The 24,105-nt window shown below is 47.6% G+C and overlaps 1 protein-coding gene across 2 annotated transcripts in view; it reads right to left on the bottom strand.

Annotated features, from left to right (window-relative positions):
* Nucleotides 1-24,105, bottom strand: part of RGS7 (regulator of G protein signaling 7) — a 1,943,194-nt gene that overhangs the window by 1,113,271 nt on the left and 805,818 nt on the right. For both annotated transcript variants that reach the window (XM_085609335.1, XM_085609336.1), the window contains exon 4: nucleotides 10,579-10,629. In XM_085609335.1, the coding sequence (XP_085465461.1) occupies nucleotides 10,579-10,629 (51 nt within the window). The remainder of the gene's footprint in view (nucleotides 1-10,578; nucleotides 10,630-24,105) is intronic.

The following is a 24,105-nucleotide window of genomic DNA, read 5'->3' on the forward strand; positions in this document are numbered from 1 at the left end:
CACAGATTTTTTTTTCAAAGCAATAGAAATTATCATTCCAAAAAAAAATATCACAAAAATAATATGAGTACCTTATACAAACAATCGATTTCTACTCTCCTTATTACTCCCAAACGAACACATACAGACAATATACAGTTAAACAAAAAACAATAACATTGGGAAAGGATCTTAAATTCAATTAAGTAGCCCACACGAAAACTGGAAATTAACACAACCAATGTTTCTTCCCAGTTTGCCAAAGATGCGCGGATGGCATTTCGACCCTTCCAATTTATGAGGTCATCATCAGGACAAACAGTTTTTGGAGCAAACAAGAAACACAAAGTGGGGGGCGTGGCCTGGCGGTCCAACATGTTGGACCTGTCTCAAGGTAGCTCCCGTAGCCCTACAAAATCCTACATTAATCCTGCCGCATTGATGTGTCTCCATTGGCACCCCCTGTGGCTCTTCGTGATACCGCACGGCCGCCTGGACATCCCTCAGAGACATTTATCGGTGTTTCTTACATGGCCTGCGGCCGTGAGCTGACTAGGGCCTAGAGTTCCGGCCTTGGCGTAAGTGATGCACCAGAGTGAGCAGCGCGCCACTGAGTGGGTTGCGGCATGCCCCAGAGATGATCGGGGCTGATCTCTGCCCAGGCGAGGGGGGCAACCCTCCTACGGTGCTACGGCGTGCTGCAGGACTGGAGGTGCGACATCCTGTTGTCCCCATCGGTGCCCTGGCCTGGTATTCAGTGGCCATTTTGGGCCACGGTGTGGGTGCGGTCTAACCGCATTGGTGCCTAAGAGCAGTGAGTGAGAGGGGCCCCCCGGCCGAGGTCTCCCTGTGGGAGACTTTGCTGGTGCTGAAGTCCCTGCCTGGTGAGACCTGTGGCTTGCTGGTTACACTGAAGGCTGGACCAGAGCTGCGGAGCCCCTCCTGGGGGGCGCCAGATACCCAGATTGCGGCTGCCATATTAGGCCACTGCGCCCTCCGGCCCTGAGCCCCGTGCTTCTGGGAGTACGCAGCTATACTGCTGGAACTGCTGCAGTGCATCCCTGGCAGGGGAGACCCCGGGGCCTGAATTGCACGGATCGGTGGGGCCTGGCCGTGCTGATGTGGGACTTGAGGTGGGTGCTCTCAGTCCCCTGCCTCTGCGCTTCCGCCCTCCTCTGAGTGCATCCTGGATACCATCTAGCGGGGTGCGATGACCTGCACTGCTGTGGCAGGGTGCTCAACCTGACCTCGGGGTACTGGTGGGAGCAGACTTTGGACATACCGTGGCTCCGAACCCGACAATTGGCTTTACTGGCAGCTCGGAACGGATTGCCCCTGCTCATCTGCTATGGGACGTGGGCCCCCGCGGGGGGTGGGGGGGGGTCGAGCGGTGGACAACGCCTGATGTCGGTGGAGGCACCTTATGGTGGGGGTGCTGTCGAGAAGTCCTGGTGATTGTGTCCCTGGGCCACACTGCCCATGTACTGCTTGCCCACCTCAGGACCCGTGGCTGAAAACCCAGGACTGACTGTAAGAGGAAATTGTGACCCTCTGTGGAGCTCAAGCATAGGAGTGGGCAACTGTACCCGATAGAGGGGTTGGGGGGTGACCGCTCACGGAGGCGGCCAGGCTAGGTCTCGGTGCAGCTTGTGGGTGTAGTGCCCTCCCCCGACTGTTGCTCCCGGCCACCCCATTGGTATGATCTGGTTACAATCACCATCTGCACGACTGCCTTGAGGCACTGGGGTGCGCCTAGACATATGCCCAGAGGCAACCTCATACGTATCCAGACAAAATAGTGAAGGATAAATTGCCCGGTGCCACCTCAAAACAATGCACAATAGATAAAATTCACCGGCACTTTGGCCCAGCCGCCCAACCCTGGGAACCTGGCGACACCTATACCTTATAATGCAGCGTTCCTTCCGGCAATCACACAATCCAGAGACATGCTGGAGGCTAAGATCGTCGCCGTCGGCTCAGATGTTATGCTACTCCAGTAAGACCTCCGAACCGCGGTGCAGATTATTACCAAATCAGAATCTCGAATTTCAACAGTGGAAGACACTGTAACCACCCTCCAAAAGAAAGTTTCCACTCTAGAGACACTCACAAAGGGCCTAGCGACACGTGTAGAGGATGGGGAGATACATGCCCGCAGGAATAACCTCTGCTTTGTGGGATTTCCTGAAGGTTGCGAGAGTAATAATATTGAGGACTTCATCACCAAATGACTTACAGACTGGTTCCCAGCTAACTCAATGTCTCCATGCTTAATAATCGAATGCGCTCATTGGGCTCTATTGCAGAAACCACCACCTGGCGCCCGCCCTCGACCAATTATTGCTACATTCCTTAACTATAAGGATAGGGATGTAATTTTACAGCAGGCCAGGATGAAAGGAACCCTTACCTACGCCTCCCACCACATTATGCTTTTCCCAGATTACACTAAAATGGTTCAAAAGCACCAACAGTCTTTTGCCGAAGCTAAAGCCGGCCTGCGGGGCTTGAAGATCCAGTATTCCTTGCTTTTCCGGCCCACTTAGGGTGTCCTATCAATCATGGACACACTTCTTTGAGACACCTGAGGAGGTGTTTAACTGGACAGATGAAGCTGTGAAACTGAAGCCCCATACTTCGCCCAGGACGGACATCGACACTTCACCTTGGGGTCCCAGCCAAGTTCTCTGGACCAGTGGCAAGCAACGTTGTTGGTCGAGCTCCAAGAGACAATCCGAAACTCGCAGTAAATCCTGCATGCGTGCAATGGAGGGTCAACTGGTGCCGTCAGCATCCCAGCCCATATCTGGAGAGCCATATATGGACTCTTACTATACTTGACAGCAAGAATACAAGGGCTACCTTTGTACACACATTCCATTGGTTTGAAGATGCTTTACTGTACAAGGGATGTCTATTGGAGATCCATTGGCAGGGAGTTGATCCCACCCCCGTTGGAGGCGGGGTGCTCATCATGCTGTGATAGATGCTTCAACGTTATTAACGTATTGGAGTGGGAGGGAGGGAGGGTAAGGGGGTTTATGGGAAGTTATTGTTTGTTCCCAGTTTCATTGTTATTCATTACTTACATGGTTCCCAGTTTGACTCTGTCACCCATGCGTCATCTTACATCTACATGTCCCACGACTACAGATGCCTTCTGCCATGACAGAATCCAGGGGGCAGGGACTTCATATTATTAGCTGGAATATCCGTCGCCTTCTAGATAGGATTAAACAGGGAGCCATACTTTGCCAAGCTAAGCGCTACAAGGTGGATGTGCTGCTCTTACAAGAAACTCACTTATTAGTTAACAAGCTGCCGTGCTGCTTACAAGTGCTGCAATGCCTGGGTGCACAGGTGATCAAACCCGCAATTTCTAGTATATGTAGGTATCGGGGTTTGTGCTAGAAGAGAGTTTATTATACATGTAATCTGGTTAAATCTAAACAACAGCTTTTCATGATGAACCATCGCCCCTAGGCTGTAGACAAACTAGGCTGAATTCCTGCTTATTATTTTATGTGAAACACTGTTAGAACCTATGCTTGTCCATTTTAATCCATATGCCGTTAAGCCTACCTGGAGTAATTTTAAGGATGCGTGTGATTCCACATTATCATCAACCCAGCAGAAAAAAGGTAATATGATTGGGTTATGTTCACTCATTGCAGTCAGGATGATGCTAGGGGTACGGACCAGATCACGAGCAGAGGTAGAGACCAAGGCATGTTCAATAACAGTATGGACATTTCTACCAATAAAGGAAGGGATCTGCTCCCCATTAGTACATCGTTTACAATCTAACAAAAGAATATCATATTTAAAAATTACTGAGTTCAGTACATTCCCATAATCATTATGACAAAAATGCCAATATCAATGCAAAATTGGAATGGATAGGATGCAAAAAGGCTTCCATGCCCATAACAAGGGCCTGGAGTACTGTACTATGGGAGATATTAAACACTTTGTTACAGAAATTGACCACCACCAGATTTGGGCCCCCTTTGTAGCTAACCACAGGAATTGGGAGTGGGGCGCTGCAGATGAAAGCCATTTGGCAGTAACAGGCAGCTTATTGGATATTAATATCTGTAGCCCCCTTTAGCCCACCCTGCTGGGGAAGGGACAGCACCCAGAAAATGTGAAGAGAATCCGCCCATATGGGTGGGATTCACACACCAAGTTTCCTGCATGGAGATAACACCAGAACCAGAGGTAATACACAGCCAATCTGGAATGCCCAACTTGTTCTGCAACCCACACACCTTCCACATTCCAAATTTATAGACACCTTCAAGGCGCTGCCCAATGGCACTCATAAGAGGCTCAGCGAATGGTGGCTCAGCGGAGCTGCAGGTACTTTCCCCAACAGTTACAATTGGCCGATAGGCAGTATCTACAGTGCAGCCCTCGGTCCAGGTATACATAATAACATAATAAATTGGAATTAGGCTAATCTACTGCAAAATCTGGCAAATTGTCCCCACTTCTCCCCCCACAACTGGGGGAGGGGTATCCCCTTCTGTGCTCGAGCCAATCATTATCTTGCAATGAACTCAAAACATGACACCTTTACGATATGTCTATAGGAGAAATGTACGGGAGATTGCACCCGGTCGCCCATTGATTGTTTGAATTGCCGCTATACAGCGGTTCAGTATGGTAACAAAAGCCCAGTGGGAGTAGAGCCATGTTCCTGGCAAATGCGGTGGTTGGCATTGATCTTGCTAAGGATTCCCCTGCGAATCTAAGTTTCTTAAAATGATAATAATACAATCCTCCTTAAAAACCTTCCTTAGCAAGCCAATCTTTCCCATTCTTCTGGTCATCAGTATTTGATTGGCCCTAGTAGGCGGGAATATGTGTTTCATACTGAGCCAATGGATGACTTTACTCTTTAACATCTCTGTGGTTTCACTTAAGCCAGGGGTCGGAGGAGGAACATTAACCAAAACTGCCACATACGGACAGCAGGCTGGTGGTAAATTATTAGTTACTGGATTGCAGGAAGCCTCTATGTCATTACACTTAAGACAGTTTGGTGGGGGTATAGATGTCTGATTTAATAAATAACATGTCTGATTTTGTTGAGCACTTGCCAAAGGCAATAGCTGTGTTGGTGGCAACGTACCATCCATAGGGTTCTGTTTAGAAGTAGGACTGATCTAAGAAGGCATGGTAGGGCCCCTATGGGTATTGCTGCTAGTAGCCTCACGTGTGGAAGCTCATGGGCTGCCATCTTGCATGTAGGCATTCAACTGCACACCCCCTGATGCAGGCAAAGACTGGGGTCAGTGGACATCAGTACCATCAGTTCTCGTAGCTCTCAGACTAAGCAAACGTTCCTCAATTGTTCTCAAATGCTTAGTAATAGGTAGGAGCAAAACTTGCATCACCCCCCTAACAATCTCATAAAGTTTTGCCTGGAAAACAACCAAAGCTTCTGGAGGAAACATGTTAGCGTAGGCAGGGTAACTAACAACATCAATGGCAGATTTAGACGAAGTATGAGGAGGCCCTTTTTTTGCCTCTGGCATCTTTTCCGCTTGGTTGGGGGCCTCCATCAGGGGCTTTGCCATAGGGGAATGCTAAAAGTTGACTAGTATCCTGCCCATGATCATGCTCAACAGACCTGAGAGGAGCATATAATGAGGCTTGAGGAAATTTAGTAGTGGTCACATTTAAAGGCTTGGCTTTTAATTCAATAGGCGGTAAGGTACCGGGGCCAAAGTTATCGTGGCAGATAATCATCATTCCATGCTCTCTATTTCTTTGTTTAAGGCACCCACTGCTTTCCTAAAGTAGCCATTCAGAGTGAAGTCACCAGCCTTCACAGGAGGGGGGACTTTCCTTTTAACCATAGTTCAATGGGTCATGAGTGAGCCACCCATTCACAAACAAATTAAAAAAGAAAAAGTAAAAAATATAAACACTAATTGCACAGTACCTTGATGAGGGCCCCGCAGGATGAGGCCAGAAGGGCTGCCCAGCAGATGAGCGCAGACGTCCCACCCTTAGCCTGCACTGGAGAACAGACACTGCCGTTAAGAGGGCTCCCTGGGCCAGCCACCACTGCCTGGCCACCTCCTGAGTTGAGCATAGGTGAGTTCTGGTTGGTGTAGTCCCCATGCCATGCTCGCACCAGCAGACAAGGTATATTAAGTGTGTCCCATGCTGAGGAGCAGACACTGCCCTTAAGAGGGCTTCCCTGGCCAATCACCGCTGCCTGGCTGCCTCTTGATGGGATTTGTGCAGAGGTGAGTGCTGGTTAGTGTAGTCCCCACACAGTGCTTGCACCAGCAAACACAGTATTTTAAGCGACCACTGCGTCTCTGGCCTGGTTGCCCCCTCGCTCCTCTACGCTCCTGCTCCAGAGCTCCTTGCTGAGTGTGATCTCCACCGCCGCCGATAGCAGCGCCCCAGCCGCCGCAGGGCCGCCCGCTCAGCCCGATCTCGTTTCCCGCCGCTTCCTGCCTGCGGCCCCGCCCCCTCACCAGACGATTGGTGAACGCGACCCCGCCTCCCAGCTGACCCGCCCTCCCGGATCCCTTCTTATGTCGCCCCCTCAGCGACCGCGCAGCGGACGCGCGCAGCGGTAGCACCGACTGAGCGCCGAAGGTGCGCCAAAGGTAAGCCCGTCTGCGCCCGTCCGCACCTGGACCGCGCCCAGTGCCAGGACCCCTGGCCCCCGCAGACCCCAGCCCACCCGCCGGACCTACGACGCCACCGAACTCTACGCACTCAACGCCGGAAGAATCCCGGGCTGCTACCGAGCCACCCTGAGACGCACCCACGGACCCTTCTGCTGCAACGCCTGCAAGTTCACCTGCATACGGACCTGCACCACTCCAGCAGTGCTCAAGACCTCGACGAGCAACAGCAGCAGCCACCTAAAGTGCATCCTGCTCAACACCCGCTCCGTCCACAGACACGCCGTCGAGCTCTGGAACCTGCTCGACACTACTTCACCAGACGTCGCCTTTCTCACGGAAACCTGGATGAACGCCTCTTCAGCGCCCGACATCGCCATCGCCATCCCAGACGGCTACAAGATCATCCGAAAGGACCGCATCAACCACACCGGAGGAGGCATCGCCATCCTCCACAGGAACACCATCCGCATCATGACCAACACCGACGACACCCTCGCAACCGCCGAGCACCTGCACTTTCAGGTCCACATCAACCCCAAGACCACCTCAGAGGCACCCTCATCTACAGACCCCCGGGACAACGCACACAATTCAGCGAAGACATCGCCGACTTCATCAGCCCGCACGCCCTCTGCTCCGCTGACCACATCCTCCTAGGGGACCTCAACTTCCACCTGGAGAACAACAACGACCGCAACACCACCGCCCTGCTGGACAACCTCGCCAACCTGGGACTCAAGCAGCTGGTGACCAACCCCCACCCACTACGCCGGACACACACTCGACCCCGTCTTCTCATCCAGCAAGGACATCGTCTTCAGCCACGCCACCGGACTCCACTGGACGGACCACAGCTGCGTCCACTTCAGCTTCGGAAGGACCACGACCCACCACCACCAGCAACAGGTTGCACGCAGGAGCTGGAACAAGATCACAGCCGACCAGCTCACGACCTCCCTGAACATGAACCCTCCCACCAGCACAACGAACCCTAGCCAGGCGGCCACCAACCTCACGAAGCGGATCAGCGACTGCGCAGACGAGCTCGCCCCCCTGAGGACCCCGCCTAGCAGACCCGGCAGCAAGAAAACCCCATGGTTCACCGACGAACTCAAGAGCTCCAAGAAGAACTGCCGAGCCCTCGAGAGAACCTGGCGCAGAGACCCAACACCGGACAACATGACTGCCCTCAAGCTCGCCACCCGAAAACACCACCAACTGATCCACGCCACCAAGAAAACTGCATTCAAGGAACGACTGGACAACAACGCACACAACAGCAAGGAACTCTTCAACATCGTTAAAGAGCTCTCCAACCCCAATGCCGGAAACAACGACATCACCCCTTCGCAAGACCTCTGCAACTCCCTCGCCTCCTACTTCCCCAACAAGATCGCGGACATACACAACAGCTTCAGCACTCAACCGACGAACGCCACGACCGAACCACCACCCCCCACCACCACCCTCCGCGCCTGGACTCCGATCAGCACCGAAGACACCGTCCGCACGATGAACTCCATCCACTCCGGATCTCCGACCGACCCCTGCCCTCACCACGTCTTCAACAAAGCCGACGCTGTCATCGCACCCCACCTGCGGGACATCATCAACACCTCCTTCGACACCGCCACCTTCCCGGAGAGCTGGAAACACGCCAAACTCAACCCTCTTCAACGTCTACATGAGCCCCCTCGCAGACATCGCACGCCAGCACAACCTCAACATCATCTCATACGCCGACGACACCCAGCTGATCCTCTCCCTCACCAACGACCCCGCCACCGCCAGAGCCAACCTTCACGAAGGGATGAAAGAGGTAGCCGAATTCGATGAAGAACAGCCGCCTGAAACTGAACTCGGACAAAACGGAAGTCCTCATCCTGGGATCCTCACCCGCCGCTTGGGACGACTCCTGGTGGCCCCCCGCCCTAGGCAGCGCACCCAAACCAACAGACCACGCACGCAACCTGGGCTTCATCCTGGACTCCTCCCTCTCCATGACCAGACAAGTCAACGCCGTCTCCTCGTCGTGCTTCAACATCCTGCGCATGCTATGTAAGATCTTCCGGTGGATCCCCACCGAGACCAGGAAGACGGTCACCCAGGCCCTCGTCACCAGCCGTCTGGACTACGGCAACTCCCTCTACACCGGAACCACCGCCAAACTTCAGAAGAGACACCAGCGGATCCAGGACGCCTCAACACGACTCATCCTGGACATCCCCCGTCGCAGCCACATCTCCGGACACCTGAGAGACCTGCACTGGCTCCCGGTCAACAAGAGAATCACCTTCCGTCTCCTCACCCACGCACACAAAGCTCTACACAACCAAGGCCCAGGATACCTCAACAGCCGCCTCAACTTCTACGCTCCCAAACGCCAGCTTCGATCGACCAGCCACGCCCTCGCCGCCGTCCCCCGCATCCGAAGAGCCACCACAGGGGGACGGTCCTTCTCCTACCTCGCCGCCAAGACATGGAACTCCCTCCCCACCCACCTCCGCCTGACCCAGGACCACCTCGCCTTCAGGAAGCAACTCAAGACCTGGCTGTTCGAGCAGTAGCGGACCCCCCTCCCCCAGCGCCTTGAGACCCTCTGGGTGAGTAACGCGCTATATAAATGCGATGATTGAAATGCGATGATTGAAGCGTGTGTTGCTATTTTTCTAGGTAGCCATCTGACTTTTAATTAAACCATATAGGAGCAAGGAGAGTAGGTACCGGAATATGCGGGACCCGTGAGATTTAAAAGCTATGGATACGCATTCTGGTTATATATAAATCCGTGAGACTAAGTAAACAGTCTCAATATAAAAGTGGGCGATTCGACCAGAAATGGACCCCTGATTGAATATTGCAAAATCGTATGCAGGGACTTAGTGGAGCGACATAGAGAATACAAAATTATTCGTGAACCATCAAAACTTTATTGAAGTATCATTCAACTGAGTGATTTTGCACCGGTGTTTAAAGGATGAATTATATTTGTTGTTTGAGATAACAGAAAGGAGAGTATTGAATCAAACTTTTGTCCTGAAGAAGGTGGCTTGATTGAGGTTATTCCATCGAAACGCGTCAACGCTGTAAGTCTTGTTACATTTGGCAAAGACAGTAGCAACACAAAGACAGGAAATGTATTCCCCGGTAGGGTGCTGTCTATTATCCCAAATCAACAGCCATATGACAAATGTAACTGTCTTATTGTATTCCTTTCCGGGAGGTTGGAAACATAATGAACTTGTACAATTGTGATATATATTAGTTTTAACATTTTTTGAATGTATTTCTACACTGTATATTTTTATTGAGCTATTGTGGAATTGTCAATTAAATACATTTACAAGTGCTTCAACATTCCGAGTGGAGTATTAACCGGACTGAGTGTGGTAGATGGTGAAAAGTTTTTGTGAATAATTGTGGGTATATTACATATAGCATCTCCAAAGGGAATATACATTTTTAACTTTTGAGTTAACTCGTGCTTTGTCCCTTTGGAATAGACGAGCCCCTCTCCTTGTTTTTCAAGGCCATCTAAGCAATTGCATTAGTAATTAAAATGAGCCAATTTAACTGTTTTGAAACTGTCGTACAAGGATAGACAAATTATCAATAGAAAATAAGTTCATTCAATATTAAATGACAGTGAGCAAGTACGTTTTAAGCATTTCAGGTGGTTGATTCATTGTGTGTTCCTTTGAATTAATTTTATTGACCCACTATTTTATTTCAATGAATGTGTGTACAAACGTATTTGAGTTAAGTATAGCCATTTGCTTAGATGTATACTTTTCAATTCCAATAAAACTAATGCCATTTCCTCCACAGAGTGACAATTCAAGTATTAATAGAAGTAGGATAAATTGCATGTAATAAATTACACAATTGTGTTTTCATACTACAACTATACAATGTAAAAAAATATATGTACATTTACCTGGGTCTTCTATTGACAAGTTCTTTGTTAACCACTGGACAATATCTGAACCTAAAGAGAACAGAGGATTACATTAAGTTCTAAAAAAAAGTATACTTTTCATTGTCCTTGGTCAGACTTTTTAATCTGATGCTCAGGGACAGCAAGAAAATACCAGAATATCATCATAAATACAGGTTTGATGCACACTCTTGAAAATAAAATAGTACAAACACATTGGTTAGATATATATTATCTGAAGCACATTTTACAGAGGTCAACAATGTTAACCTTCAGCTGAATCTAAAGGACATTCTGTAATTGTATTAAAGATACAAACTTATTGAGGACAGTCTGACTCATGGATAGAAGTACAATCAAGCCTACTGGAAACTTAAAGTTTTGCACATTATACATTATGCAAAAGAGAAAGAGAAACTCTCTGTTTTTATCATTTTAGGGAGAGACCATGTTAAGTGCCACCTTTCAATTGGCCACCAACATTCTATTTACTTAGCTGGCCCAAATTTTAGCATTTTGGCAGGGTATTAAAATGTTGATCGGGAAAGAAATCTTCCTTGAACATTCCAGAAATAACATACACATTTACCATTTCAGACAAAGTATAAACGCTGCTGAATTAGCAAAAGAACACTGATACTCTTACAGAACAGAATGAAGATTGAAGTTAGAACTCTGCCCAACAATCTGCTCCATCTTGAAATTAGGGGTGTTGAATGAGGAAGCATTTGACTTAGAGGCTTCGGTGATGTACAACAGGCAATTTAGATTCACTTCATGGCATACTACTTAGAACTAGTCTAAACCAAACTTTTATGAACTTTCTTATACCTATTTATACATAGGTATTCAGATGAATCAAATACAGATTTGCAATGAAGAAAATCTACAATCAAGTACATGAACAGCATTTAAAACAAATGGAAAAACAAAAAGGGCGTTTTCAAAATCAAAATCAATTCCCTTCATTCAATCTGTAATCACTCCTACTTACCGGCAAATACAATTCCACCACATTATATCCTTTTAATGCTGTCTGCTTTGTGAAACCTGATCGGGCATTATTTACTAATGTCGTCCACTGACATCACTAAAGGGGGTTAGCAACATTACTCAACACTGAGAGGGTCACGAGGAAGAAAGTGTAACTCAATGTCTTTTTTATAAAGGAAAAACAATACATTGCAACCCTGCTCAGTGCACAATTTTACATTTATAACAAGGAGTTGAGGGAAACATAATCTTCCTGTACAATTCCATGACAGGTATTCTTGAAGCAAGAATGATTTAGGTTCCTTGACCACCAGATATGCAAAAGACTGTTGCTCTGCCAGGACGAAGTTCCCCTGTAGTGAAGTGAAGTTTCTACTCATTCCCCCCTACAGAATAAGGTACCTGCACCTCCTGGAGCTGCTCAAGAAACTTTACCGGTCTCACATCAAACCACCTCAGATGATGCCTCGTGAACCATGCCTCTCATTTCCCTTTTTAGGTCGAGCCTATGGCAGAGCACATGCGCTGCACAGGAAATCGACCTCTTGGAATCACTTCAGGTTCAGGAGAAGCTTGTGCATGTGGTGCTCTCACGCCATTGGCCTTTGTGTCTGGCTTTAGCACGCAATTGGCCAAAGGCATGTGGATGTCCCAGCTTTTAGGAAAATGTTCACTCCCAGAGCGTTTTGCTCTCAGGAGCCAGCAGCGGCCCACAGGCTGACATCTGTTTTGTATCACCTTTCACTTTCGCGGCCGCGGCTTTCATTGTGGTCTCATTGGATGTATGTCGTTACAACGCACACTTTTACAACGCATGCACTTACAACGCATTTCTTACAACGCACAATCCATTACAACGCATGACATTACAACGCAGGACACTACAACGCATTTTTAAAAACTACCTTTACAACGCATTTCCATTACAACGCATACTACCTGTACAACGCATACCATTACAACGCATAATATTAAATTGCATTTAAGGTAAGTATTAGATAGTATAGGGGTAAAAATTACTATTCTAACTCCAGGGGGTGCAACAGTAGGGTAAGTGTTGGATAGTATAGGGTTAAAAATTACTATTCTAACTCCAGGGGGTGCAACAGTAGGGTAAATGTTGGATAGTATAGGGGTAAAAATTACTATTCTAACTCCAGGGGGTGCAACAGTAGGGAAAGTGTTGGATAGTATAGGGGTAAAAATTACTATTCTAACTCCAGGGGGTGCAACAGTAGGGTAAGTGTTGGATAGTATAGGGGTAAAAATTACTATTCTAACTCCAGGGGGTGCAACAGTAGGGTAAGTGTTGGATAGTATAGGGGTAAAAATTACTATTCTAACTCCAGGGGGTGCAACAGTAGGGTAAGTGTTGGATAGTATAGGGGTAAAAATTACTATTCTAACTCCAGGGGGTGCAACAGTAGGGTAAGTGTTGGATAGTATAGGGGTAAAAATTACTATCCTAACTCCAGGGGGTGCAACAGTAGGGTAAATGTTGGATAGTATAGGGGTAAAAATTACTATTCTAACTCCAGGGGGTGCAACAGTAGGGTAAGTGTTGGATAGTATAGGGGTAAAAATTACTATTCTAACTCCAGGGGGTGCAACAGTAGGGTAAGTGTTGGATAGTATAGGGGTAAAAATTACTATTCTAACTCCAGGGGGTGCAACAGTAGAGTAAGTCTTGGATAGTATAGGGGTAAAAATTACTATTCTAATTCCAGGGGGTGCAACAGTAGGGTAAGTGTTGGATAGTATAGGGGTAAACATTACTATATTATGCGTTGTAATGGTATGCGTTGTAATGGTAGTATGCGTTGTAATGGAATGCGTTGTAAAGGTAGTTTTTAAAAATGCGTTGTAGTGTCATGCGTTGTAATGTCATGCGTTGTAATGGATTGTGCGTTGTAAAAAATGCGTTGTAAGTGTAGTGCGTTGTAAAAGTTGCGTTGTAAAGGTTTTTCCCCGGTCTCATTTATTACTTCCTGCTTTGGCTTTCTCTGGGCTGAGCTCTTGCGCTTCCCTGAGCCTTATTTACTCTCTCCTCGCACTGCTTTTCGGCTTGATTTGTTAGTGGACCAATAAGCAGAAATTATCTTTGCTATCCCTCTCCCTTCTACACACCCTCGCTCGTCTTTTTAAGTGGAAATTAAACCTACGCTGATGTTTAGCGTTCATGCATTCTGAAGAGCTTCATCCTCTCCGCATGTCAGAATTTTTTTAAAAAACAAATCATGGCGTGTTCGGCACAGCAGAGCAGCCTGTGGGGCCGGCGGGTCTGCACTGTCCAAGGCCGGCAGAGGCAGTACACTCGCGGCACCTGAGCCGGGATCAGCGTCCGCCTCATCTTGGCACAACAGCCAGCCAGGGCCCTGCTCTCCTCACGTGGCCTCAGCTCTCTCGTGAAACCACTTCCTGGGCCCTGAACAGTATGTCCGGGCCTCAGCCCCCGTCGCGGCACGGTCTCCTCGTCATCCTCTTTGCTGCTCTTGTCCCCGAGCTTGGCTGCCCCACTGCTGCTGCACCCTCCTTCACCGCCGCATCCACCGGCCCTGGACAGCCCCCGGGCCCTGCTGCCCGCATGGAGACTCAGCCCTGAACCAGCAGGAGAAGGAGCTGCAGCGCAGGTTCTGACGCCTCTACCCAGCCGTGGATGAACAGTAGATGCCGCTGCGGGTGCACTATAAATGTACAGACCCGGGGGCACATACCCATACTCCTCACCCCTCCCCACCCCTCACGGGCCTCATACACCCCACTGGGCCCGGGATAGAATCTACAGCCCAAGCAACGCTTCCTATGGCTAGGACAGCCTCTGCATTGAAACACACCTCCCTATCCTCTGTGCGTCACCCCAGTCCAAACACCCGGACTGTGGCACTCCGAGAAGACCACATCATCTGCGCAGTATCGCCGTATGTTGAGCAGCTCTAAAGTCGGCAGGTCCACCTCGCTTCCCCCTAGGTCCCCGCATTTGCTTACGGTTGCCCAGAGGGCCCCCGTTGACCAACTTGCAAATCCCCAAAATCCAATCCCGCATCCCGAGGCACTGTCCTCCCTCCACAGCAATAGCCCCCCCTCAAGCCCTGTGCCTCGCCCACGCCAAACCCCGCCACACTTCACAGCCACCCGCACCCACCCCGTGGAATGAACCCCACCGCACCCAGACTGACCCTTTAGTATGCTCAACCCAGTGCCAAGCCTGTGGTTAGCACCACAACTCCCGTCCTGCAACCCCCAACCCCAGGATGCACACCTCCCCACACAGATCCCCCGCAATCCTAATGACCTCGGAGCCCCACATAATACCCACGAATTGCAAACTTCCAACCACCACCAAGCCAGCACCAGAACCAACACCCCAGCCCTACCTATCCTCACACATCATCCACCTACTCTCCCGCAAGTCTTATACTTCAGATTTTTTTTACTTATAAGGTCCTGAAGGCGAGACCTATTGGTTATGCCAATGCTTGTTGCCCATGTCACCAGCTACAGTCCCTGCCGGTGGTTGGAACTAGGCAGCAGGTTACCTTGGCACTGCTGGAGTGAGAGGCAACTCTCAGGTACCTTATGAAGAGGATACGGCAGAAAGACATGGGCTTAGCTTTGGTACTCTATCTACCTTGTAGTACCCTTTTACTTATGCCAGCATCTGTCACTGCTGGAATGATAATACAGCAATATTGGTCTCTTTACCTTTCTTGATGTTGGTGCATGTATGTTGGTCATTACACCATTGCTGCACTATCTTTCCTCATACAAACCTCAAGATAAGGATGGGCAGAACGCAGTATGGGAAGCAACAAGTTGTCCTCCGACTGGACAGGCAAAATAGGTATACAAATCTCTCCTGTCTACCGAAAGAATGTGTCTTGTTACAAAGCAAAGTATTTTTTTTCTTCTAAAATTCTACATTCTGAAATACATAATTAATGCTTTCGTCTTTTTTCTTCATAAAATCATACAGTATACTCTAGTATTTTACTTATTGGTATCAATAAACATGTACCTTGTTGGAAAAACGAACATATTTTCAGGCAACTTGTTCAAAAATAATATTACCATATTGTATTAAAAAGTAATATAAAAATACATAGTGGATAACATGTTTAATTTGGTGTTATATTGCCCTTTTAAGGTGTTGGTGAAAATTACACATCACTCAGCCTTTGACTTTCCGGTTTCTGACATCCCAATAACCACTCAATATGTATATGATACCTATATGATTCACTGAAAACGTGAACTATAAGGTTGTAGCAAACTAGCATAATTCCACATTGCATATACTAATTTGCCCCTCTGCCAATGTTTTAGGACTTGTTGAGTGAGTTCCAGTTTCAAGGTGAGGCAGTGAAGGTGTCCAGCTATGTTGGTTAACTGTATAAATTTGATACATGATTACTTTATTCATTGCTCATTGGTGTCGGGCACGTAGTTGTTTGGCGTCTTTTTCATGGTGAATTATCCTTATGGTTGAGCCTGCAGTGCTTAATTTGAGCCGGTGCTTTCCAGTGCTGAGCACCGGCACTGAATTGTCAACAGCGCCACCATGTGGCATACTTCCCTAAATTAGAGAACAGCACAACAGCATTTGTTTGTTGATTCAATATACATTAAAAAGACTAATACCTGTGGCACAAGCCATTCTTATAGCTATGGGGGGCCTAGAATAGTCTTAATGGTCACACTGCTAAGTGTGTTTTGGATGGTAGCTCTGCTGATACTGTTATTGGCAGCGTGATTAGGAGAAATGAGTGGTGCAAGCTGCAGTGGCCTCCTGACTAGAGCCCTGGCACTTATTATTTTACAAATTAAGCACTGGGTTGAGGATATACAGCCGGCCACACCCATCATCTGCAATCAATGGTGCTGCCAATATGGCATGGTCTCCACCAATAACTGGTGACCCTAGCGCATATGAATGGAAAGTAACCCAACATACAGTACAGCACTGGAAAAGCCATACTCCTAAATATACTAGTAAGGTTACTAGAAACAACTCGGAGACCAGTATGTGCTCAACAAGCTTGCCTTTTCCTTCCAATGGTACAATGGCCGGATTTCAAGCCGCATTCAAATGTTTACACACAGTAGTAAATGGATCTCCAACTTCTTTTATCTCACATGATAATGGATCGCAAAGGCTACTTCTAAAACTTTTTAAAGTTGCTATGTTAAGCTGAAAAGCAATAGTTTTAGGGAATAACTGAAGAGAGTTCCATTTCATACTATGAACTATGTTTTTATGCCAAAAACTGACTCATTCTCTGGATCGCTCACAAATGCATTCTTTTATTTCGTTGTAGAAGCCCTTCAGCCTTTTCTGCTAATGACGGCTGTTGTTCTTTTCCTTCGCTGTTTGCTGATGGCAGATGCTTTCTGGATTTGCAAACGGCATATTGTCACGTACCAAAGAAACTATTCATCATTTCGTAGATGCACAATTTCCCAATGGATTGTTTTTTTAATTTTTTATTTCAAAATGCTTTTATTGATTTTATACAAGAACAAAACAGGCATTCTGTTACAGGGTTAGCATAAGCATCTCATCAGGTAACACCGGAGGACGACGGCGGGACAACAGGTACAAGGCAGGCACTGACCAGAAAGACTGGTCATCCCCTTACCGCTTCCCTCCAGGAAGCCTTGGCTAATAACCCAAAGCGTATGCATGAGAAGGGAATCCCCCTCTCACATATAGAAAAACGCCTTAGTGAGTGTATCACATAGTCTGTACCACAACACTAAGTCTGTTTTATTTCACCACACCTTTTTAAAAAAACGGTCCTGAGGAAAGCCAGAACACTCTAAGGCACTGGCTGAAACATGTCGACCATCTGAAGGACGCAGGGGGCAGTAACTCACCACCCTCACGCGTCCTGTAGCCTTACTTTTAACCGCTGGTGACGGTCCAGTTATTAAAATTTAATTTACCCTCGGGTACTGGGACCACCACCAAGCCGTTTCAAATCACAATTCACCCAACCTCACTGCACTCTCAGCAATATACCAGCTCCGCTGTAATCAGGCGTCGTAGCACACCCGGGACATACTAGGTGTCACTGGGTGGGCCCGATGATGAAGCATGCCACCAACTAGGTTGGTGGGTGAGGGCTTCATGAATACACCAACAAGGTGCCCGTGACAGAACTAATCTGAGTACTGTAACACTTTGGTCAACTTAAGCTAGTCCTCTTTGTTTAATCACATATAATCCCTCGGGGACTCGGACTAGCTCACTAGTCCTCTCTCTCCCTCTTGTTACACGCAACATTTTATATATGTCAGTCCTAAGACAGTGTGTCTGGCTTGCTTATCTAACCCACAAGATCGATAATAAGAGGAAAAGAAAGAAAAACAGGCAAAAGAAGGGAAAAGGAGGAAGGAGAGGTAAGAGAAGGGAAGAGAGATTGACTGTTCTTAACATTTACTTCTGACATCCTATAAAGAAGTTGGCACACTGGCAGCCATATTTGGTAGGCCTCACCCATCCTCACAGCCTAGTGTTTGTTTTTACATCAAATATGGCTGTGCATTAGGCAAAAAAAAAACTGGTGTTGCGTTAAATTGCAGTCGTTAAATCCATTTAAGGAAGGTCAATAATCCGGGAAACGGCCAGAAAAACGCAGGCAGAGCCACACGTGCCTGAACACCGCAAGCGTTAGATACTCTCATCTGGCAAAATCCCTACCTTCAAATTACTAATCTAACCCCTATCACTCGCCTCAAAACTGCCATCATCATAATCCACGAGTGCTGAAGATACCGTCGCACTCGACAACCTAGTCACACCAAATGGATACACATACCAGCTCTACAAAACAGCGACACCTAAAAACCTAGGGGCAGATTTGTGTTCCCTGGCGCATCCCTGCAAATCAGCATGGATGCGCCAGGGAAGATGCGTCACGCAAGTTTGCCCTTGCGCCACCGCAGATGCGCCGCATTTACAATGCGGTGCATCGTGGCGCAAGGACAAGCAGATACGTGACGCATCTGCCGGCGTAAGGTTGGCGCAGTGCTGAAGTTGTGTCGCAAGCACGACGCAACTTCATCACTGTGCCAACCTACCCCATACCTAACATGGTGCGTCAAGCCTTACACCTGCTTCAAGCAGGCGCAGGGTTTTGACGCATCAGCGTTGGGAAAGTGACTCAGTGAAATCTTATAGATTTCACTGAGTCACTTTTCAGGGGCGTTCCTGTGACGGAACGCCCCCCCTGCGTGGAAACGGCCACATGAAACCTGACGCATGTGGCGCAGTGCTTTACACCGTGACGCATCTCCATAGATGCGTCACGATGTAAATAAGGCGCAACATGGCGCAACGTGGCGCAGGGTTTACGCCGCCGCTGCGTCACATAAGTGACGCAACGGCGGCGTAAAAGTGGCGCAACTCCAACATAGATCTGCCCCCTAGGGGCAGATTTGCAAGCACTTTGTGCCACTTTTGCGCCACTTTTAACATGGGAAAAGTGGCGCAAGGGGCTTGTAAATCTGCCCCCTACAACTTGTACTAAATCAAGCCACAGTCTGCTCCTCTGTCTCACATATCACACCAACCACATCCACTAACCTCCCACTGGATTCACAAGTATTGATCTAGAAAATGAGTGAGTGACTGACAAGGCCAGTAACGATTAAATATCTTCACTAATGAATGGTACTCCATGAGCACAGGGAAGTCTTAAGGATTTTGGGGGGACCTGGGCCAAATGTATTTTGGGGGCCCCTGTTCGGAACAGCTTTGCATTTATGATTCAGTTTCAGCTCTTTCGTGCCCTCTTTGGCCAGTACTGTCTTTACATCTAATATTAAGGGATAGTGAGATGTGTTTTCAATATTGCACGACAGCAGCAGCTCACTAATATTCGTGCACATAATCTTTGTGACCCCCTGCCATTTCTCATATTTGAGGTCCTATTATGATCCAAAAGAAACTTTTTTTATGGATGTTCCATGAAACATAAACACAACATTTCCCTGCAAAATATCTGTAATAGACTCTCACATATTACCCACAATTAAAAAAAAATGAAAGGAAAACGGTATTTTAAACAATCTGTTTAATAATTATTCAAGGTCATTAGGGCAAGCCTCTGCAGAACCCAGCTGGCTCTATCCGGGGGCCAACTTTGCCCATGCCTTAAAATGTCTCTGCATGAGCAGTGCCATACTGGGAACCGAACCGAAACCGGCCCTGGCAAACTGCTCCTCCCTGGTAGCAAAAACGGCCACCCAGTGCCCCAAAACCGGCACCCACCCTGGGGGCCCACTGGGAAAACGCTCGGTGCCCGCTGGGCCACTTTGGCCCTGTCCATGAGTAACAGATTACACATCTGCCCACCACTTCGATATTATCTCGGTGTGAGCTACAATTCCCCTGATCGCCACATTCTCAAACGACAAATCGGGAGGGGGATACAGGTGGGGGAGGGGATAAAGCTGGGGGTGTTGAAAACGTTAGTTTTTGGGTTATTTGTATGCTTATTTTTTTTTACTTTTTAAGGTTTACCTGGTAGATTATTTTGTGACCGCATTTACACCTGTAACAGGATTACAGGATGGAGCTTTCTTCAAAACACAGCATAATAAACAACCGCTTAGTTACAGAAAGATTAAAAGAACAACTACTACTAACTACAGAACAGAAACATCCATACTGCACTGGTGGACATTCGAAATTCCCAACCGCAATTATCAAAAAACTGTGATCTCAGGACACTGCAAAAATGTATTATAAAAGTATGACACATAAATCCCCACCACTAAAGGATATACACCATGGGACTCATTTACAAGGCCATTGTGCGCCCAGTGCATCACTTTTTTTGATGCACCGGCGGCACAGTGTGCCTGCCCATATTTAAAAGGCCACATAAAGTCACTCTGCATGGCTTTTATTGGCTTTGTAAATATGGGCCCCTTTCACGCATTACTCTGCGTGAAAGGGGTGTTCCATGGCTATTGCTGTGGGTGTCCCCATGAAACATCCACAGAACCTGACACAGTCTCAGATTTACAAAGTTTTGTAAAGCTGGAAATGCATGAGAATCTAATGTCTCCCCAGGGAAGGCGTAGGAGTGGCGTAACGGGGAAAAATAATTTTATTTCTCCTCATTTGTTCCTCTTTCCATGCATGCTGCATTCTGCTGCACACATAGAAAGAAGAAAATACCATCAATTATTGTTTTTGTGCAGGAAGGTGTCCCTTCTTGCACATAAACAATCTTCCCCGCAACACTGACTCCCTTGCAAGGGTGCCTGCGCTGGCACATGGCAGACAATTGTGCACCAGCGCAGGGAAAAGCACACTGATACTTCTTATTATTGTTAATATGATGCATCCCTGTGCTTTTAAAATGACACAGCTCGGTGCAGCAAAATGGGTTGCGGTGCCGTGCGGTATTTTATTTTATAAATGATGCCCTAATGGTCTAAACCACCCAGTCAAGCGAAAGAAAATGCTAGACTACACTAGTAAATTGAATGGTGATATCATTCCCTTACAAGAATGCAAACTTACTCAAGAATTTGCTCTTTCTCTTGGACACAATGGATATGCAAATGTGGTTTGCTCTCCTGCAGTAGGGGAAAAAAACAGGGTAATAATCATGATTTCTCAAACATCTAAAATGAATATGCAATGTGCATACGGAAAGGAGTTGAATCATATCTAAAATGGCCAAAAAGGGGGTACATTTTTATGTTGCGAATGTGTATGCCCTGAATGCTGATGACCAAGAATTCTGGATCAAACTTACACAAGGCCTTCTAGCCATTCTCAGTGACTCACTCCTCATACTAGCTGGAGAACTTAACCTGCCTCTACACCCCATCATTAATAGGCACTCAGCATGCAGATATCGACCCCCGAAATAATACAGGCTTCTTTAACAACTCTGTGACAAGTTTATCCTAGAAGACACGGGGAGGCTTCAACACCCTTCAGAAAGAGTCTATATGTTTTTTTTCTCTCCCTCACTCAATGTACCATGTACTGACTACATTCTGATTTCAGGTGGCCATGCTCACAATATCGACCAAACAACTATAGAACCAAGACTGGTCTCAGACCACTCCAATCATGCTTCGATACTAGAAATAAAAACTCCCTGATTAAATTATGTAACCCTGTCATCTCCCAAACAGATCGAGCACATAAGCTCTGCAATAAGAAATGTCCTCAATGACAACCCCAAATCCACTCTGCTGCCCGCTAACTAGATGAGAGGCTCTAAAACCAATGATTAGAGACTCACAGATACAAATAAAATAAAAAATGAACAAAGAGGCTAACTCAAAACTACTAGCCCTGAATAAAAGATTAAAAAAATTAGAGAATCTCCATATATGATCCAAAGACGAAACCTATCTCGAATCACTGACTACAAAAAAATACAAATATAATCATATCTTAAGCAAGCAGGCAGGAACTTGGATAAACAAACAAAAGAGTATAAGACTCTGGGAAGCAAACAAAGCAGGGAAGATGCTAGCAGCCTATCTAAAATATAAGCAACAAAAGAACTGTATCACAGCGATTGAAGACAAAAATGAAAAGATACCAACAAATCCAGAAAATATTTGTGACACCTTCAAAGAATACTGACTCCTTTTAGTCCCCAAATGAGGAAATCGAAGAAATCTTTTTTGAAAAATACTTAAAAGACCTTCACTCAACGGAGAGGAAGTACAGGATCTGAATTCCTCCATCTCTGTCCTAGAGATTACAAAGGCAACTAAAAACCTAAAAGCTGGCAAAGCTCTGGGCTCAGATGGCTTCTCAGCCCTAGTTTACAAGACATTTAGAGAATTACTCTGCAATCCTCTTCTTAAAATGTACACACACTTTGCCGAGACGGATACGATTTCGGGTACTCCCGCTGAGGACATAAACGCTATCATACCAAAAGAAGGAAAATACCCCTTATTACCTAAGAACTATAGACCAATTTCCCTAATCAATATTGATTGTAAAATCTATGCTAAGATACTTGCCTGCAAAATTCAACAATATATGCCTCAATTGATACATTCCTCTCAAGTGGGCTTCCTACAACAATTTTGCCTTTCCAGCGACAACAATAGATACTCTGTCATGTGAGAGACAAAGCTCAAACTATAACACTATAATCTGTTGCTATTGCATTCAATGCTGAAAAAGCATTTGACAAAGTTAACTGGAATTACCTTGTTGCAGTACTATACAAACATAACCTTAGCACTTCTTTTATCAATCAATCAATCAATCAATAATAATTTGTAAAGCGCACTACATACCCGCAACGGTTTCAAGGCGCTGAGGGAGGGGAGGGGGGAAGGAGGAGCTGATGCTACTGGTCGAACAGCCAGGTCTTGAGTTGTCTCCTGAAGGCTAGCAGGTCTTCGGTTTGTCGTAGGATGAGGGGGAGGGTGTTCCAGGTTTTGGCGGTGCGTTGGGAGAATGATTTGCCTCCGGCAGTGGTTCTACGGATGCATGGGATGGTGGCCAGGGAGAGGTCTGTGGAGCGGAGTTTCCTGTTAGGCACGTAGAAGGAGAGGCGACTGCTGAGATAAGCTGGGCCGGTCTTGTGGAGTGCCTTGTGTGCGTGGATCAGGAGCATGAAGGAGATTCTTTTGTCAACAGGTAGCCAGTGCAGGTTCCTCAGGTGGGGGGTGATGCGGTCGCGGCGCGGGACGCCGAGGATCAGGCATGCGGAGGCATTCTGGATTCTTTGCAAACTGTTGATGAGCTTGGTCGGGGCTCCGGCGTAGAGGGCATGCTGACTAGGGCCTGGGTGACTGTTTTCCTTTTGTTTGTCGGGATCCATCTGTAGATCTTGCGGAGCATACGGAGGGTGTTGAAGCAGGTGGCGGAGACAGCGTTGACTTGTTTGGTCATGGTGAGTTTTGAGTCGAGGATGACTCCTAGGTTGCGTGCGTGGTTGGTGGGTGCGGGGGGTGTCCCCAGCGACACGAGCCACCAGGAGTCGTCCCATGCTGAGGGGTTGGGCCCGAGGATGAGGATCTCCGTCTTGTCTGTGTTCAGCTTAAGGCGGCTATCCTCCATCCAGTCTGCGACGGCCTTCATTCCCTGGTGGAAGTTGGATTTGGCGGTGAGTGGGTCCTTGGTGAGGGAGAGGATCAGTTGCATGTCGTCGGCGTAGGAGATTATGTTGAGGTCGTGGTGTTGGGGCGATGCATGCGAGAGGTGCCATGTAGACGTTGAACAGCGTCGGGCTGAGGGAGGATCCCTGCGGGACGCCGCAGATGGTCTCAGAGGCTTCGGATCGAAATGGGGCGAGGCAGACTCTCTGGGTTCTGCCGGAGAGGAAGGAGGAGGTCCAGTCCAGGGCCTTGTCGCCTTGTCTCGGATCCCTGCGTCGTGGAGTCGTGTGTGTAGTGTGCAGTGGCAGGCGGTGTCGAAGGCGGCGGAGAGGTCCAGAAGGATGAGGGCCGGCGATTTGCTGTTGTCCAGTAGGATCCTGATGTCGTCTGTGGCGGCGATGAGGGCGGTCTTGGTGCTGTGGTTGCTGCGGAATC

Source organism: Triturus cristatus, chromosome 6 (genome assembly GCF_964204655.1).
Source record: "Triturus cristatus chromosome 6, aTriCri1.1, whole genome shotgun sequence".
NCBI classification, from domain to species: domain Eukaryota; kingdom Metazoa; phylum Chordata; class Amphibia; order Caudata; family Salamandridae; genus Triturus; species Triturus cristatus.